Here is an 18,818-nt window from a genome sequence, read left to right on the forward strand (position 1 = left end):
CCGGTGCGGCCTCACTGCCTTCTGCTTGGTGAAGAGGAGGAGCGGCTCGGACGGGAGGCGGCGTCGCCGACGGCGTGCCTTCTGCAGCACGACAGTGGGAGCTTTACATGCATCTCAGGGCCCGGTCGGGCCTAGTATGCTCCTGATGTTGCGTTCGATCGGTTACCGTCATTGACGGTGGAGGTCGGTCCCTCTCGCATGCTGATGGTGCCGCTGCCCCTAGTCTCAGCTCTTCTTCTTTGTTGTGCAGGCCCCACTTCGCGCTGTTGTAGTGAGACAGCGTGGGTGGCTTGATGACCGGGTTGGCGTAAGGTGGTGGACGGTATGTTGGCGGGCTCTGGAGCGCCCAGGATGATGGTTGGGATCGGGAGAAATCCATGTCAGCCTATCCGACACCGACACGGTGGCACCTGAGGTGCCGCCGGACCTTCCTAAAGGGCGTCGGGTGCTACCCTCCCTTTATCCTCATCATGTACCGAGGGAAACCCTTGGTAGTAGCATCGTCATTGATGCGTTTCTTCTTGGAGGTGTTGATGGGTACCAGCGCTTCGAAGCCTAGGAGCTTGGTGGGAGATCTCCGGTGGGCGCAACAGTCACGAGGCTTCTTTGTTTTTGTTCATCCATCATTGTCAGCATTTGTTCCTTTTGTCTTTTCTCTCTTTTCTTTTGGGCGTAATTGTACTGCTTCCACCAGGGCACCTATCGTTGACTGTATCGGTTGGTTGCTTTATATAATACTCCCTTCATCCGAAAATACTTGTCATCAAAATGGATAAAAGGGGATGTGATGACAAGTATTTCCGGACGGAGGGTATAGAACAGAGGAAACCCTTTATCGTTAATAGCACTTGCAATAGCAATATAAAATAAACGTAACTAAAATGATACACGAATGCTTTTAGCCTTCCACGGACGATATTCTTCTATATTATATGTTGCTAGGAAATTCGCCCATTCAGCACGGTGTGTACGGAAAATATTGGTATTTTCGCAGGGGGTGTTGTAACGCCCCGTGACCGATGTGCCAGGTGTCTTCCAGTTATTCGCTGTCGTTGCCATGTCATTTGCTTGCGTGTTGCATCTTGCTATGTCATCATGTGCATTGCATCATCATGTTTTTCAAAACTTGCATCCGTCCCGGTCTCCTCGTTCCTTCCGTTGTCCGTTCTGAGCCCAGACACACTTGCACGCGCCTGCGGCATGTCCGAAATATTATTTTATAATTGGCCGGAAAATGTTCTCGGAATGGGATGAGAGTTGGCATGCGGTGTTGTTTTGTTGTCAGTAGACCGCCTGCCAAGTTTCATCGCATTCGGAGTCCGTTTGATGCCCCAACGGATAAATATAGCGGCGATAGTAGCCGGTCTAACGTCGGACGTTTTCGATCTCCGAAAACAGTCGCCGGGCCTCCCTCTCTTCTCTTCTCTCAGCTCGAGACCGTCTACACAGCTCACAACCTACCTCCAGGCCCTACCTAACCTCTCTCGTCAGCCCGCGATCCTCCTCGCGCGCGTCCGAAAGCTGTCCCGGACCCGACTCGGGCTGTCGCTACCGTTGTGTCCGGAACATCCCCAAACATCAACAAAACATCACCGTTTTCTTATTTGGACTCCCTAGCCTATTTTTCTCGACCGCCCGATTTAAATCGGAGGGTCCGATCTAGCCTCTTTTGGACCTTCTTACTATATATAAGCCCACCACCTACCAAATCAACCCAACCCTAATTTCTAGGAGGTTTGTCCCATCGCAGCGCCGCCTCTCCACCAAATCCTCATCGGGATCTCCCCTGCCCGATCCACCCAACCAGCTCGCGGCCATCCACAAATCCATCCATCCATCCAACAGACATGAGGGCCGCCTCTGCCTCCTCGCTCGATCCCAAGCGGGTGAGGACCCCGACGCCTTCTCATCCCCGCCGGAGATCGGACCTCGCCGGAGATGAGTTCCCCGCCGTGCCCTGCTCCCTTCATTCCCCACCTGCTCTCTCTTTTCTCTCTCTCTCACGCTACTCTCTCTCTCTGTGTTGTCTCGCAGCGCCGCCGTGGAGATCCTAGCTCCAACCCGTAGCAGCTGCACTGCCGGAGTCACCATCACCTCGCCTCCCCTGCAGGAACCGAACAACGCCGCATCGCCCGTACGCCGCATCGAGCTCCTCCCGCTCGATCTGGTGCGTCCCCGCGCCGGCCGAACCTCCTCCTCCTCCTTACCTCGTCGCCGGCGAGCGCCGCTGTCGGACAAACCGACCAGGCCAGTACCCCGCCGCACTGCTCTTTTCCCTGGCCGTCTCCCTCTCCTCCTTCCTCTAACCTCTCTCTCTCCTGCCATGTTCAGGCCCCCCATGGCCGCCGGAGTTCCTGCTGACCCCGCGCCCGGTCCGCCGCCTCGCTTCGATCGGGAATTGGCCCAGCTCCGCGCCGCGTTGACCTCCAGATCCACTGGGTGGACCACACCGCTGCAGGCCTCGATCGCCTCCAGCGCCATCGCAGCCTCGCGCCGCTGCAGGCTCGCTGCCGCGCCTCTGCTTCTGCAGTCGAGCAGGAGGGAGACGCCCCTGCCTCGAGCCTTCGTTGACCGTGGCCTCACCCTGGCCCAACTCCAGCCACAACATAGACCTCCTCCAGCGCCAAGGCCCAGTTCACCCCGGTCCAGATCCGCAGCGCCAGTCGGGCCGATGTGAGCCGCCCTCCAGATCCCCTCTTCCTGTTGGGCCAACAGGATTTGGCCCAGTATCTATTTTTTTAGGCTCTGCGAATTTAGCTATTTATCTCAGGTTTTGCAGTTTTACAGAAAACCCCTTTGGGATCATGCATTTAATAACTTCACAACCGTGCATCGGATTAAAACAAACTTAATATGAAACTTGCTTAGTTTTTCATCTAGTTTAATAATATGCCACTTTCATCCATGTTTAAAATGTCTAAATTGATGTTTAGTTAAATTTGCTTAAATGCCATGTTAAAATGCTTTAATTCATATCTAAATAACCGTAACTCGGATTTTAATAAACTTTATATGTAAATGGGGTAGAAAAATGCCTAATTTAACATGATGGCTTTACTTTGCATGTTTAACAACTATAAAATTGTGTTTAGGGCAGAACAGTACCAAACCTAATATATATGCATATGAGGAGTTTCCGGACTTGTTGTTTTGTTGTTTCCGGCCTCATTTAAACTTGACTAGATAGGTAGTTTTCTTTTGCTTCACCCTCTTGCCATGTTTAACAACATTTAATATTGTTGGGTACATAAACGAGATCGAACTAAATAACTTGAACGTGGTGTTTCGTCAATATGCAACGGAGTTGCATATTGAGCTCCACTTAATTTGTAGAATTGCTTGTGCACCTCGCCATGCCATGCTTCATTAAACCGGACATGCATCATACTTGATTGTGCATCATGCCATGATTATGTGGTGGTTGTTTACCATGATTGTTTGCTTCTTTCCGGTGTTGCTTCTTCGGGTTGGTTCCGATAACGTCGTGTTGTGAGGATTCGTTCGACTACGTCCGTTTGTCTTCTTCGTGGACTCGTTCTTCTTCCTTGCGGGATTTCAGGCAAGATGATCATACCCTCGAAATCACTTCTATCTTTGCTTGCTAGTTGCTCGCTCTTTTGCTATGCCTATGCTGCGATACCTACCACTTGCTTATCATGCCTCCTATATTGTTGAACCAAGCCTCTAACCCACCTTGTCCTAGCAAACCGTTGTTTGGCTATGTTACCGCTTTCCTCAGCCCCTCTTATAGCATTGTTAGTTGCAGGTGAAGATTGAAGTTTGTTCCTTGTTGGAACATGGAGATTGTTCCTTGTTGGAACATTGTTTACTTGTTGAGATATCACAATATATCTTATTTAATTAATGCATCTATATACTTGGTAAAGGGTGGAAGGCTCGGCCTTATGCCTGGTGTTTTGTTCCACTCTTGCCGCCCTAGTTTCCGTCATATCGGTGTTATGTTCCCGGATTTTGCGTTCCTTACGCGGTTGGGGAATAATGGGAACCCCTTGACAGTTCGCCTTAAGTAAAGCTCTTCCAGCAATGCCCAACATTGGTTTTACCATTTGCCACCTAGCCTTTTCTTTTCCCTTGGGAGTCGCGCTCCTGAGGGTCATCATTATTTTACCCCCCCCCCTCCCCGGGCCAGTGCTCCTCTGAGTGTTGGTCCAACTTGTCAGCCGTCGATGGCCACCAGGGGCAACTCTGGGCTGGCCTACCGGAAGTTTGGACAATCCGGTGTGCCCTGAGAAAGAGATATGTGCAGCTCCTATCGGGATTTGTCGGCACATTTGGGCGGTGTTGCTGGTTTAGTTTTTACCCTGTCGAAATGTCTTGTAGAACCGGGATACCGAGTCTGATCGGAATGTCTCGAGAGGAGGTCTATTCCTTCGTTGACCGTGAGAGCTTGTGATGGGCTAAGTTGGGACACCCCTGCAGGGATTTGAACTTTCAAAAGCCGTGCCCGCGGTTATGGGCAGATGGGAATTTGTTAACGTCCGGTTGTAGAAAACCTGAAGTTGACCGTAATTAAAATGTATCAACCGCGTGTGTAACCGTGATGGTCTCTTTCCGGCGGAGTCCGGGAAGTGAACACGGTGTTGGAGTTATGCTTGACGTAGGTTGTTCTAGGATCACTTCTTGATCATAGTTGTTCGACTGTGCTTTTGCTTTCTCTTCTCGCTCTCTTTTGCGAATAGGTTAGCCACCATATATGCTAGTCGCTTGCTGCAGCTCCACCTCATACTTTTACCTTACCCATAAGCTTAAATAGTCTTGATCGCGAGGGTGTGAAATTGCTGAGTCCCCGTGGCTCACGGATACTTCCAAAACCAGCTTGCAGGTGCCGATGAGACCGTGCAGATGACGCAACCAAGCTCAGGAGGAGCTCGTTGAAGATCTTGTCCTTTGTCTTGCTTCGTTCTAGTTGATCAGTAGTGGAGCCCAGTTGGGGTCGATCCGGGACCTTTGTCGCATTTGGGGTTCTTCTTTTATTTTGGTTCCGTAGTCGGACCTTGAGTGTATTTGGATGATGTAATGCTTTATTCATGTAATTGTGTGAAGTGGCGATTGTAAGCCAACTATGTATCTTTCCCTTATGTATTACATGGGTTGTGTGAAGATTACCTCACTTGCGACATTGCTTTCAATGCGGTTATGCCTCTAAGTCGTGCTTCGACACGTGGGAGATATAGCCGCATCGAGGACGTGACAGGTGTGCAATAGCTCAAAACAATCATAATGGGTTGGGCTCATGTTGCCTAAGCATTCAAGTCTCGAGCTATTCAAGTGATAAGCGTGTACTGTAGCCCTCCATTCTTTTCCTCGGAAGCTGCTCAAGAAGAGAATCTCCTTGGATGGGTGAAATCCAATTATGTTGCATAAATCGCGACCCTCTTGAACCACGTCTAGGTTGTCAACAACGTCATCATTGTCGGAGTCCCATCCGAATTCCTCTTCACCTAGTGCTTTCTTGTTGACTTCCTGAAGTTGACAACGAAAGAACTCGTAGTTAATGTCTTGCAAGACCCAGGGACCATGAACTCGCCGATTGAACGCTCGCACAGGCTTAAGGTCGTATTGTCCCTTTAACACCCACTACATTTCATCACATGATTCATTTATAGAAGGCTTTGAGATTTGAGATCAGATTTTAAACTGCTTAACTTGAAATGCGTGATTTAAATTTCTTTGAATTCCTTCCAGCACTCCTTAGTTTCTTCTGAACCACACTTTGTACTAATGAATCAAATGCCGGTGCAGTTGTGTACTAATGAACCACATTTTCGTGTATGCGACAGTCTCACTTCAAATTTGTTATTAGTTTTTCATTGGTAAATGCTTGCTATTGAATGAATAATCATCTTTGTTTTCTGGTAACAGGTACTACTTCCGGCGACCATCCAGGCAACAGCCAGACTCAGATTAATCCATGTCCATCTTAAGCATTCAACCTCGCTATGTGTAGCCGTGTATGTAGCGATGTTCCTGCTGTAACCTGGGCACAAGAAGAATCAGGGACCATGGATGTAGCATATATGTAACTTTTGCATGTCATGTTTCATGTGAGAAATATTGGAACATTTAACTTCAGTTTGCAGTCGTTGTCCTTTCTCCGTGATGCAGCATTCGTTTTTCATTTCCTCTGAAGTCAATATTACATGAAGATTCAGGGCTCAGGTCATAGTTGTTTTACAGCAAAAGCTCTTGTTGTTATAAGTTTTGTTTTGTTATCCTTTTCAGGTAATGTCTTGACACGCCCTGGACACTGATAGTGCTGTCTGATGCTAGGATGATGAGGCAAGTAAACAAAAAGCTGCCTGTTGTTGCATATCTGATTATCTGGCATTAAAGCTGTTTCAGGTTGACGTGTGATGACGCAAATTGGACGATGTGATGTTTCGTACGACATCAGGCATTCCCTCCGTTCTGAATTACTCGTCGCATAAATGGATGTATCTAGATATATTTTAGTTATAGATACATCCATTTCTGCGACGAGTAATTTGGAACGGAGGGAGTACCTCACTGTCTATCCATTAATTAGTAGCGTTTCAGTTGAGAGTTAATAGCCAGTCTTTGCAGTGCAAGCGCTGCTCATACTGATCGACTTGTTCATACTAGCTACCACTCTTTCCGTTCCTAAATATAAGTCTTTTTTAGAGATTCAAATACGGAGTAAAATGAGTGAATCTATATTCAAATAAGTCTATATACATCTGTATGTAGTCTATGTTGAAATCTCTAAAAAGACTTATACTTAGAAACGGAGATAGTTGCTTAATTTCAGTCAAAAGCATTTGCAAGAATCTAGCTAGTTGATAACAACAATTACAAATATATCGCTACTTAATAACATAACAATAATGTAAAACTAAATAATCAAAATTAAACCGCATACCCAGGTTCCAGATAATCGACGTTATAAATTGCACTTGTTGCTATGGAACTCTCCGATCCAACATGGCGTGTATGGAAAATATTTGTATTCTCGCTCTTGGCAAGGTGCTGTGCCTTCATAAAGATGATATTGCGCTGGCCGCATGTTACCTAAGCATTCAACCCTGGAGCTATTCAAATGATAAGCGTGTACCGCAGCGGCTGGATTTTTTATTAATAGTAAATGATAATTCTGTAATTTCGAAACTGGTAAAGAGCTGGTGAAAATTATAAAAATAGGAAGGACGCCAGGAATAACAGCGTCCAGGATGGACTCTATTGCTAACTGCGTCCAGGTCTGGACGCTAGTACGGATGGCGTCCAGTCATTGCCTTTCATTGGTGCTCTGATTAGGCTCAACCGAGTCGTTTTACTTTGATAGATAGATATTTCATGACCAATATACTCTAATACACCTGCAGCCATCGCTTCTTACCTTGCTAGGTGGTAAGCAAGCTATAGCACGGACATCATCAATCATCACAGGAGCAACATCGTCTCACTAGCTGCTTGTCATTAGGATCATTCGCTCATCATTAGGATCATCCACCAGACCTATGGTTGGAGCATGTGAGTTGTTCCATGGCCTCGGTTGAATCTTCTTTGTCTGGTCTTGTGTATAATTTATTCAATGGTTACAAATGTATATTATATATTTGGCTAGGTTGTTATTTTGGGCAATACAATTGGTAACTGGCTAGTTTATGATAATAGATAAGTTGATCTTGAGTCGGCTGTCGTGCTTTTGCCTCTACATGTCAGTGCACCACTGCCAGCAATTCTGGAAGCATGGTGTGCCGGTGTCGTAGCCCAACGTGAACCTGCCGCATGGGTGGCACCTCAACCTCGATAGGGTTCTGGTGCCGACCGTGCCGGACTCAGGCCGCACGCAGCTGATGGAGATCCACCATTGTCGTGTCTACTCTCGGACGACCTTTGCCGCAACCCAGCGTCCACAATGGATTCGTCGAACTAGGACGCGTAGTTCGCCACTGAGCACGACCAGCATTGTCGGTCGTGCTACAAGGATGCGTCTTGTGCACCACGCACGCTCACTGGTCCACCATCACCGTCGGTCATGGTGAAGGGGGGGGGGATTAGGAGGCCTACATTGTGGCCCTCGAGGAGGCCACAAGGAGGTCCATTGAGGAGGCCGAGCGCAAGGAGCTCGCCAAGTGGCCTAGCCTTGCACACTCACTGGTTGAATCGGCGGCCAGAGTGGAGGCTAACATGCCCCCACCGCCCCTAGCACCGCTTGCGCCCGAGCCTATGGAGGAGGAGCCATGGCCACGGCTTGGGCAATCATGGTCGTGGACGAGCATGTTGCCATCGTATATCATGCATGCCCGTGTGGATGGGCACGATAGACGAGGAGGCCGAGTGGTAGGCTGCAGAGCGGGCGATGAAGGCCGAGCGGCAGGAGAAGCATCAGCTGGTGGTGCAGCAAGTGGCTACGTTGCCAGCCATCCAGCAGGCGTTCCCGTGGATGGAGACACCAGTCTACGTCGACCAGGCCAAGGAGGAGGAAGAAAATGACGATGATCTACTGCCCGCCGCTAACTGTTTCTTTTATCTTTTCATTTAATATTTTTTTAGTTTTAATTAATGTAAATTGGATTCTGCTTGCTGTTTTATTAAAAAAATCAAAATCCAGTGCAAATGTGAAATATGCTTGTCCGAGCATCTTCGGACCGGCGGACAAAAACAGAAATTGACGTCCGATTGACCGATCCAAATGAACAAAGAACGGACAAAATTTGTATCAGTTTAGGTTGCCGCGTCGGAGTTGCCCTTAGATCGGACGAAGGCGAGGACTTTTCTAGGCTAGGTTGAACTAAACACTGGACGCTGCTAAGAATAACGTCCAGGTGTGGACGTTGTTTGCAACAGCGACCAGGTCTGGACGCTACTATTGATGGCGTCCTTCCTATTTCTTGAAATTCCAACTTATCATTACTAGTTTCGGAATTACAGCATTATTATTTATTATTAATAAAAAATTGGGCGTACTGTGGTTGTTATTTTTATTATTACTAGCAAAAGAGCACATGCGTTGCAACGGTAGAAGAAAATATTACACGGGCCTAATCCAATAATCATGAGTAAGACCCCAATAAGTCTTGATGAGGGTCTCTCTTTCTCAACATAAGATGAAAAATCTGTTGTTTTTTTCATGCAAGATTCTGCCGAGGCGTACATGCACTGTTATTGACGGTTTCTTTTGTCTCCAATTTGGTTTTGATGAGGTGTTCATTGCAATCTCGGTCGGTGTTGGTATGAAAGAAAGATGGATCGTGGGTTCATTATACAAACGGTATGGGGTTTAAAATCCGGCTCGGCCGCGGTGCACATGGGCTCCGCTCTGTCCCCGGCGCGGCACGGTAGCCCCGACGCCCACGAGCTCCATCCCCAGCGGGCGCGAGCACTAGCCGCCGCCTCTGCCAACACCGTCGCCATCGTGAGGCACCATCTCCTCTGTCTGTGCCGTTGCCGGGGTAGAGAGAGAAGGAGTAGGTGGCCATAGGTGGGACAGTCTATAATGGCTATGACGTGGAGCAAGGTGCCCTTGCGATTCTGGCCACTTTTATATTGCCCGCAAATTTGGTCCCAGTTTGAGACACGCTAGTCAGTCCGGATGATTAAGAAGAAAATAAGGGGTTTGGCTGAGTCACTTTTTTGACAGAACACTAACCGGATCAGGCAGGCGTTTTAGGCGTTTAGAGATGAAATAGGGGTCCGGGTGGGAGTAGTTCTTTTATCTACTGCAGCTTCTGGGTCCTTCGGATCCAACCACCTGTTAAAAAAAACCTGTGTGTCACTTTTTTGAGAGCAAAACCTTGCGTGTCACTTGGTGTGGGTATAGGCTTATGGAGGAGAGAGGTCGCATGTGGATGGGGATAAGTGGAAATAAACAACTGGACCAGGAGAGATGATGTGGCGGTGCGTGGGACCTCCTAGTGGACGCGTGTGTATCTCACACAAGGCGGCTAGGCATTTACGATGTGCTGGATTAGATCAATTCTCCATCGTCCATCCAAATACGTGCAAACAGCGGCACAACACTGTCGCCTTCTCCCCCCAAAAAACAACAACATAGCACAGTCCTCTTCTCCCCCAGATCCAGCCTCCTCGCGCCCTTGTCGAGGAAGCAGGCAGCCTCCGAGGCGCCCCTCTCCCACAGCTCGAACCCGAGTAGCTCGAGCCAGTCATCCTCGCCGGCGATCTGCAACAACAGTAGCAGGACCCCGCCGGTGAGCTCTTTCCCGCACTTCTCCCATCCAATTCTACCATCAATCTCATCTCTCTCCTCGCCCTCTCTCTTCTCTTTTGAACAGAAGAACTCAAACAACAACAATGGCGCCGCCACCATGGAGCCCATAACTCCGCCGTCACACTCGCGTCAAGTCGCCCGAATCTGCACACCGACACCCGCCGTTGCGACCCAGCATGCCCGCGTCAGCAGGAGGATCTCCGGTACTGGCCTCGACCGCCTCCCTCTATTCGATAACCCCGATTCAGACCGCCCAGAAGCCTCCAATCCATCACCTGACCCGCTTCATCTTCGAGCTCGTCCTCTGTTGTCGTCCGATTTGGCCCACTGCTTCATCCTCGTTGCTTCCTCTGCTCGCGGCTCGCGTTGACCGCGAGGAAGCCAGTGCCTCGTCCAGGCACGGCCCAGCAGTCGCCTCGCCCCAGTCTGCTCTGCCATAGCCGTGTCCTCTGCCGGAGCCTCTCTCTAGTTCGTCGTTGCGGTAGCGCACGCACTCCAGTTCAGCCACTACGGCCTGACGCCGCCCCGCCACAGCGCGCTCCACAGTATCCAACACAGCCCTCGCTTGCCGCCGGGGCGCCGCGACGCCTCGCCCCAAGAGAGCACGCCGGCCTCCTTATCGTCCTCCGCCGCGACGCCTCAGTCCACCACGCTCTACAACACCCGCCGCGACGCCTTGCCCCATTCCCCTTCCTTGGCTTCTGCGGCGTAGACGCCGGCGGCAAGAGGCGGGGCGTGCTCGACGGTACAGGCAAGCAATGGATAAGTGGTGGAGGTGGGAGGGTTTTTTTTTGCAAAAAAACGAAACGTTATCAACCAGTACCACACTTTAAGTAGGATTGAGGGTTAATTTCTCCGAAATGCGGGGACATTTTTGCAAAACTGCCATGAAGGACGATTACTGGTAAAATAATGCCCGTGCGTTGCCACGGGAAACAACAATGAAACATTGGTTTCTAAAATTCTTGCTCATCCATTATTGCGAAAAAAAGAGTCTTTTCTTGTAAAGCCAATATTTGAGGTTAACAAGACTTCATTAGGATTTTCACTTCCGAACTGGCCCTAATTTTTACCAGTAGAAGCTTTGGTGTTAACTTCATCCAAAAATATAATATATGATCCGATATGAGCTTATTTTCACCGGCAATTGTTATGAAGCTACGCTGCTCGCTGAAGTTGGTCTTTCGCAATCGATGGACGGTCTTCGTCGCTCTGATGAATCTTCAAGCTGAAGTGCAACCTTTTAAGGCGATGGGTCTGTCTGCACGCCTCTTTCTTCCTTCTAGGGCTATGCCAACAAGGAGGCATTGTTTCTTCTATGTGGGGGCTATGTATGGCCTCGAGCCATACTGCCATAGCAACCTCGTTGCCCCAAGTGGCTCATCCCCGACGGCGGCGAGATGCAACCTACACTGACGCAAGGACCTGATCATGTTTTTGTCTCTCAGTTTGAGGTCCTTTTTGTAAAAGTCCATTGACTTGTTATGTATTTTTCTTATTTCTTTAGGGCCTGGATGTCATATGTGTTGTATCATGTTATTACGATGATAATAAAGCTTCGGGATCCCTCCCTGTTAAAAAAACTCTGGTAATAACGCCTGTAAATAAATAATGTTTTTCACTTGTATACTCTACGTGTATTCTTACGTCAAGCTCCCACATAGATATAAAATTACAGCCATGTGATATTCAATCACCAATTCTATTATTTGTCTAATGAAATTTTTTATTCTATTTTTCTTCTGGCTCTAAGGACAATAGGAAGATCACAGCAACCAGATTGTTATACTCCGTACAAATATCATCCTTACTAAAAGAAAAATGTGGTACATTACCACTACATCTACAATCCATATGACAAACAATAGTGGCCCGTAGCTCGTACAAGTGCAGTGTCCATGTTAGAAGGTTTAGCACACTTTCCTGCTCCATCCATGCTACAGTTGAGTACTGCAATATGAGTGGCAAAGTACAACCCTACAACTGTATTTCAAATAGGCATAAGAGGGAGAATATATTGCATTACTTCTGACCCTCCAGGAGTGTCTCTTCCTTGATGGTTCCAATAAATTGATATCCTTGTTTGACTACTTCTATAAGAAATATAATGTTCCAATAAATTGGTATCCAGGTTTGACTACTTCTATAAGAAACTTAATTACTTCATGTAGTGTGTAGACACTTGAAGAAACATGTGTTATCTCATTCCAAGAAATACTGGAGGACTAATAGACATAGCCCTAGGCTAGTTGAAGTGGTTTCTGAAAAAGAAAATCATGATATTACAAATTGAAGTTGTCCACAAGAGAAATATCAGTTTGATTTGACACAGAGTTACAATACTGGAGAAACTGGGATTTACAAAGTAACTTCGAACTAAATAATATAGCAAAATCAGGTTAAAAGGATTCACTTATTTCTATTCTGAAAAATCTACGCATCATGTAAAATGCTAAATAAGTGCAGAATTTGTACAGTTAGAAATAGCAGACTTGCGACACACTAATCAGATTATCGTGATGGAGCTCAGACTTGTAAGGCATTATAGATGGCAACACTGTCCATGTGAGTGACACAACTTAATGTACCTTTGTTCAAACTTATAGTTTTGCGGGACATTATAAATGGCTTTAAAATCCAATTATGCTCTAGCCTGCAAGCAGCCCACACTTGTGTTTGAACACAAATATCTCCAGGATGAACCAAGTCGCAGGATACACAAGCATCCAGATTATGGACGGATAATATAAAACATCTAGCTTGACAATGCACTTGTTCTTGGAGTAACCTGCAACAAAAACAACCATTCCTTTCCATCTACTATTAAATTTGAGACAGCGGTTTGCTCTGCTTCAGGTACTGCTACAGTGTAAGGATCGAGATTCTCTATGATTCTTCCTTGTCTACAAATAGAAAGGAATGAGAAAAAAGATATCCTGATCAATGCTATTGACAAAATTATGTGAAGCCCTTCTATCTCAGGCAAACTAACGGCGATGTTTCCCTACCACCATGATAGAGGAAGATAAATTAAGAACGTAAATAATCATCTTGCGTAAGCTGTGACTATAATCAAATATATTACCAAATTAAAGTGATCAAGAAATAAGCTATAAACTAATTAGGACCATCAACTTTTTATACTGGAAGAGTCCATCTCTTATTACCTCTTTGTCATCGAGCCCACCTGATTTGGTTTCATATATAGATTGGAGTAGCATCTTGATCTCAACTGCTAAAGTAGACCCTTTCTTACATTCTGTCTTTTATGGCAGATTACTGCAAGGGTAAGTTGACCAAGTCAGAAAAAACGCTGATAATTCCTTGACCATGGTAATGAATAAACTATAATGGAAATACGAAAATCAGTTAGTAGAAAATTAGTTTTATGAGGAGCAAAACATTTGTGAGCAAAACTGAGTTGCAGTTTATAAAGTTGCAGAATTAGAGAAAGAAAATGCTTTGAAACCGACAGTTGTAATGAAGAAGTACTGAATATAAGCTGCAACTGTGAGATTGTTCACTTTGCATAGGTTTTACTTGTGCGTGCGGAGAATAATTTCAATTCCAGTTTATGGTTCATGTATATGGAACACCTTTAGCCCAGCACCCCACAGGACTTGAGCGACCCACACATCAATCACCTAGTGTACTATCTTTAGAATCACAAGCATATCTGCATGTAAGTGCTGCTAGTATCCTAATACAATAGCCAGGAATGACAACACCAAGTTCCCGACTGTCTTAACTGACAGACAACAATAGTTCCACTTCCACATGGTAGTTGAAGTTGATTGACCTAGTAATAGAATCAAACGATGTGCTCATAAGAATGATTTCTGTCAAGTCATGAACAATTCTCTAAACTGGATTTCAAAGTTCACCAGAGCTTTACTGAAAGACTGCAGTGCAGCGATGAGGATAGAGGAAGCTTCTTCTGTGTCCATGGGATCATCATCTTCAGTTTCTGATTCATCCTGTGACAAAGAGGGATTTCAGTGCGAGAAAGAAATTGAAGTGTATGTACAGACAAAAAAAACTGTGCAAGGCTACAGATTCTGATGATACAACATCAATTTACTTAAGCTCTTACACAAGAGCAGTGAAGGTCAAGGTGAACCTAAGGAAATATCATACTCAGCAAAAAAAAGTTGAAAGAAGACGATCAAATTAAAATCATGTAACTAAATACATAGAAGAATCTTCTTATAAATAAATCAGGCAACCAATATTTTTTCCGATATTCAAAGAGCTGTGTTTGAATGAATCTTCTATATTATACGATGCTCTATGCCAACAGATAAATGAGAGCAAAACGAGTGTTATTAAAATTGTATGCATGCCTTATATATACCAAGGGTCGTTGTTGAGAAAAATTGTGGCTCATGCCTCATGACATTTATAAAAAATTGGATAATATGTAGGTGCTAGCACTTTCCAGAAGGTACAAACCTTCCAGAAGGTACAAACCTTACGGGTTCACTCAAGCAAATACCACAAATCATATAATTGCACAACAATGGTTCACAGAATTACAGAAAAATTGAGAGAGAGAGAGAGAGAAGCAGCAGCAGGTTGGAGTTCAGAGAAGAACTGCATCAACGGATTTGAGAATAGCTTCAGAAGAAGTGCAGCAGCAGCAGCGCTAGGAGAGACGGGACAGCCACAGGCAGCAAGGAGCAGAGAGGAGAGGTAGCAGCGGACAGAGAATCGACAGCAGAGAGATGGAGTTAGAGGAGCAGCAGTAGGGACGTGGGGGAAGAAAGATGCAGCGGCAGAGCGGCACCACCGCCGGCGACTGCCTCCCTCACCCTGCGCTCCTTCTCCTTCTCATTTCTTCCTCTCTTTCCTCTCCCCCTCACGCCATGTCTCTCTCTTTCTCTGGATGAGCAGGACACCGCCGCCATCGGAGCAAGCTGCCGCACCAGCCGCCTGAACCCTCGACGCCGCGCCCGGATCCGCCATCTTCCTCGCGCCGCCCGCCGCCCGCCTACCCGTTCCGGTGAACTCCAGCGCCGCCTGCCCATTTCGACGGAGTCTGCCGGATGATGAAGAGCGGTGACGGCGAAGGAGGAGGAGAGAGAGGAGTTGGGGGAAGGTGCGGCGCCGGCGTCGAGTGTCGCCGGTGGTGGAAAGCCGCTGGGGCGGTGGCGACGTGCGGCGTGCGGCGGAGGGGCGAGGGCCGACTGCGGCGGCGCGCTGGAGGTGGAGACGGGGGAGGTAAGCTTTTTTTTTCTTTTCCATCGCCCGTACTGGTTCGGTTTGACATGTTAGGAGGACTGCGGGTTAATTTCTAGAAAACGAAGGGACTTTTATGCAAAAGCGCCGACGACGTACCACGAATCATTGCGTGGTTTATTATTATTAGGAAAATGTTTAAAAACAACCGAATGATCCCACTGGATTGTAAGCCCCCTCGAGCGAACGACACGCGTCCCCTACTGGCCCACCCATCGCTTTCTCCTCGTAGCGTTATCTTCACGGGAAAGCTCCCGTCCACAAGTTTTTCTTCTCACAGGCCTTCTTCTTCCTCAGGTGGTGCTACCTCTCCCGACCACCGCCGCCGTTACACACGACTCCTATTACCCTGCTACCTCTCCCAAAAGACACGCTGCAAACTCCTCGTCGCTGACCACCGTCACCCGTTGCCGTATAGCCCGCCCCAACACTGCTACTGCCCTGCTACCTCTCCAAAAAAGCAACATCCATGGAGATCAGCTAGGCGAGCACGGTGTGCTGCAATTGATCAGCGCCTCCGACCGTGGCTGCCGACGCTACGACGGAGCATCGCGCGCGCCCGTCGCTGCTGCATTGGAGCATCGTCGGCACTGTGATGATGACTGCGACGGCCATGGCGGTTGCAACTCCAGCGCTGCACTGGAGCTTTGCCGGTGCCGAGACGACGACCGCGACGGGCCGGCCATGGCGTTGCAACTACGACGCTGCAATGGAGCTTCGCCGAGCTGCTGCCCTCACCCTGTAGATTTTGCCGCACCGGCGCTACGATGGAGCTTCGCCAGTGCTGCGACGACAGCAAGCGATGCTGCAATGAAGCTTCGCCAGAGCTCCAATGAAGCTTCGCGGGTGCGTCAATGAAGCTTCGCCAGAGCTCATCGGCGATGCATCCAAGTTTCTTCGCCACGCTCGGTGTTGCTATGGAGAAGCACCCGGTGGCTTCGATGGTGTGATGCAGCGGTTGCCGACGACTCTTGGAGCTGCGATGCAGCAGTTGCCGGCGGCTCCAGTGACGCGAGGTCACCGACGCAAGATCGCCGATGCAAGGTGCCAGGGGGGTGCTCTCCTGCTTTGCATCAGGCGGCGTTGCTCTGTATCAGAATCAGATGGATGGGGATTAGAGAAGGAAGGCCAAGCCTGTGGTGACTCAATCAAACGGCCATCGGTGCAGGATCGAACGGCTGGCTGGGCGGATGATTTCTCTAGGAAATCATCCGCCTGATTTGTAGCAGGCGCTTTATTATTAGGGAGAAGAGATGTACGAAAAATATATATATATGGGACAAATGTTCGCTTCATGGTGTTTGATCGGCTCGGCTGAGGCCGTGATTGTAACAAGTTTTCGAACACGTTGTACAACGCAGATGCATACATATACACACATGCACTCACCTTTACGAACGCACGAGCGAATGCAGAAATACTCAGCAAGTACATCGTGAAATCAGAATAACATTAGTCAGTCAATGAAAAACATGGGAACATCACTTGGAACAGACGACTTCTATGGAGCCGACGGTGGTGGGACTCATCTCTCTTCCGCTAGCGATGTGGGGAGCCCGCGGCGGTGGTTGGGCAGCCGCGCAGCGCTTCTCCGGTGGCGCGTGGGGTGCGGAAGGTGGCCGGCAGTGCGGCTGATCCGGCGAGCTGCATGGTCTTTGGCGGGTCGGGCGGTGAGGGAGATGGGGGACAAGATCGAACCTCTGTCGCTCCGACACTTCTGGCGGCTGGCTGCAGCGCCCTTCGTCTGCGGTGGTCGCAGTTCGCAGCCCACCAAGCGGTGATGCCATGGCGGTGGTCGCAGTTCGCAGTCAATACGAAAGGACAACCACAATGGCGTTGCCATGGTTGGACGTCGCGGTGGTGTGGCCGATCTGGGTCAAGTGAGCTGCATCTTTGCAGCAGTTGAGGTGGAGCAGCGGCATGCGGGCGCCGTCGTCATGGCTTGGGCATGCCATGTTGCGTGGTCTCCTGGCTTGCATTGACTGCGTACGGAGCTTGTGGTGGTGGATTTGTTGGCCTTGCAGAGGAGGTGTCGGCATGGTTCCAAACTTTCCTCCATGGTCGTCTACTCCGTTTGGCTTGGTTCGTTGCTGATGAATGCCAGCAAAGTCTCGGCTCTGTCTCGCATGTTCGTAGCGGTTAGGCTCCTTCCAAGGGGTCTATTAACGTGGTGAGGCATTAGACTCTGGGCGGAAGCTTTGGATTTGACAAGGGGTCATTGCCGGCAATAAGGGCGTGGGTGTCCTTTCACTCCTTGGAGGCATTGTCGAGGAGCACTTCCCTTATCACCGGGACATGTTCGAGCGGTGGTAGTTTGTTGCCAAGATTCGGCGGGGCTGTCTTGTGTAGTTTTGGGCGAAAGCTTTGTGGTTGACTGGGGTTGGGGTTGGGGTTGGTGCCGGTGACCTTCTTGAAGGTGTTACTGAAGACCTCGCTCATAATCGCCCTTGATGGAGGTCGTGCTTGGTGGTGCTAGTCTGTTTGGTTTCTAGTCAGGTTTTTTCTTCTTCTTTTATTATGGTTTTCATCCTAGTTTTATTGCACCACTCTGTATATTGGAATACCCTATATGACGCTTACTGCATCAAGTCGTGGGCAAACGCATAGACCAAACCAGGCAAGCGATTAACTGGGCCGGCCCGTTTCATCCCAATTTTGTGAACCTTATAGAAGGTTCCTAAGGAAAATCCTATTCAACGCGCTCTGCGTCAAACTGTCGGCGAATCGCATAGGTGTCGCGACATAGCGAACGATTTGGGCCGGCCCATCTGTAACATACCTACAGTTTTCAGGTTCCGGTTTTAGGAACCTTAGAGGATTCCCAGCCGTTTTTACCGGTTTTGGGAATCTTCGGGAAGGTTCCTGAACCTGTTTTTTATTTCTTTTTTCTCTCCTGTTTTTTATTTTTCTTTTTTCTTTTCTTTTCTTTTTTCCTTTTCAAGTTAATTTCTTTTTTCAACAAATTTTCAGCAATTTCAAATGTCCTATTTCTTAAAACTTGTTTATGTTCCAGATTTTGTACCTATTTTCGAATTTTGTTCAGAAATTTCAAAAAAGTTTTAGTATTTCAAAATGTGTTCACTTCATTTCCAAATATGCCAATATATTCAAAAAAATTTAAAATTTCTCAAAATCTTTCCTATATTGTTCACAAATTGAAAAAATATCGGATTTCAGAACATGTTCCTGCTTTCAAAAATTGTTTACAAATTCAAAAAAGTTCATGTTTTCCAAAAATTGTTTGTAAATTCAATAATGTTAGGGAAATTTCATCAATTGTTCCTGTTTTGATTAAATTGTTCATTTTTAGAGGAAACAAAATTCGCATTTTTACAAAAAAATGTTCATTTTTCCAAAAACAATTCAAAAT

At 47.6% G+C, this 18,818-nt stretch overlaps 1 protein-coding gene and 1 long non-coding RNA gene across 2 annotated transcripts; both read left to right on the top strand.

The window, feature by feature from the left end:
• The first annotated feature begins 9,862 nt into the window (after window positions 1-9,862).
• Window positions 9,863-11,793, top strand: LOC147974001 (uncharacterized). Its single transcript, XR_015603080.1, has 2 exons — window positions 9,863-10,413; window positions 11,369-11,793. It is a non-coding gene; the product is annotated as an uncharacterized LOC147974001 (long non-coding RNA).
• A 2,332-nt stretch (window positions 11,794-14,125) lies between these two features.
• LOC125507625 (uncharacterized) lies at window positions 14,126-18,542 on the top strand. The gene is made up of 3 exons (XM_048672153.2): window positions 14,126-14,229; window positions 15,265-15,430; window positions 15,746-18,542. The coding sequence occupies exons 1-3, from the start codon at window positions 14,126-14,128 to the stop codon at window positions 16,304-16,306; spliced, it is 831 nt and encodes a 276-aa protein (XP_048528110.2). The 3' UTR covers window positions 16,307-18,542.
• The last annotated feature ends 276 nt before the right edge of the window (window positions 18,543-18,818 follow it).

The sequence above is a fragment of the Triticum urartu genome, chromosome 5A (genome assembly GCF_056163025.1).
Source record: "Triticum urartu cultivar PI428250 chromosome 5A, HENAU_Tu73, whole genome shotgun sequence".
Taxonomy (NCBI): Eukaryota; Viridiplantae; Streptophyta; class Magnoliopsida; order Poales; family Poaceae; genus Triticum; species Triticum urartu.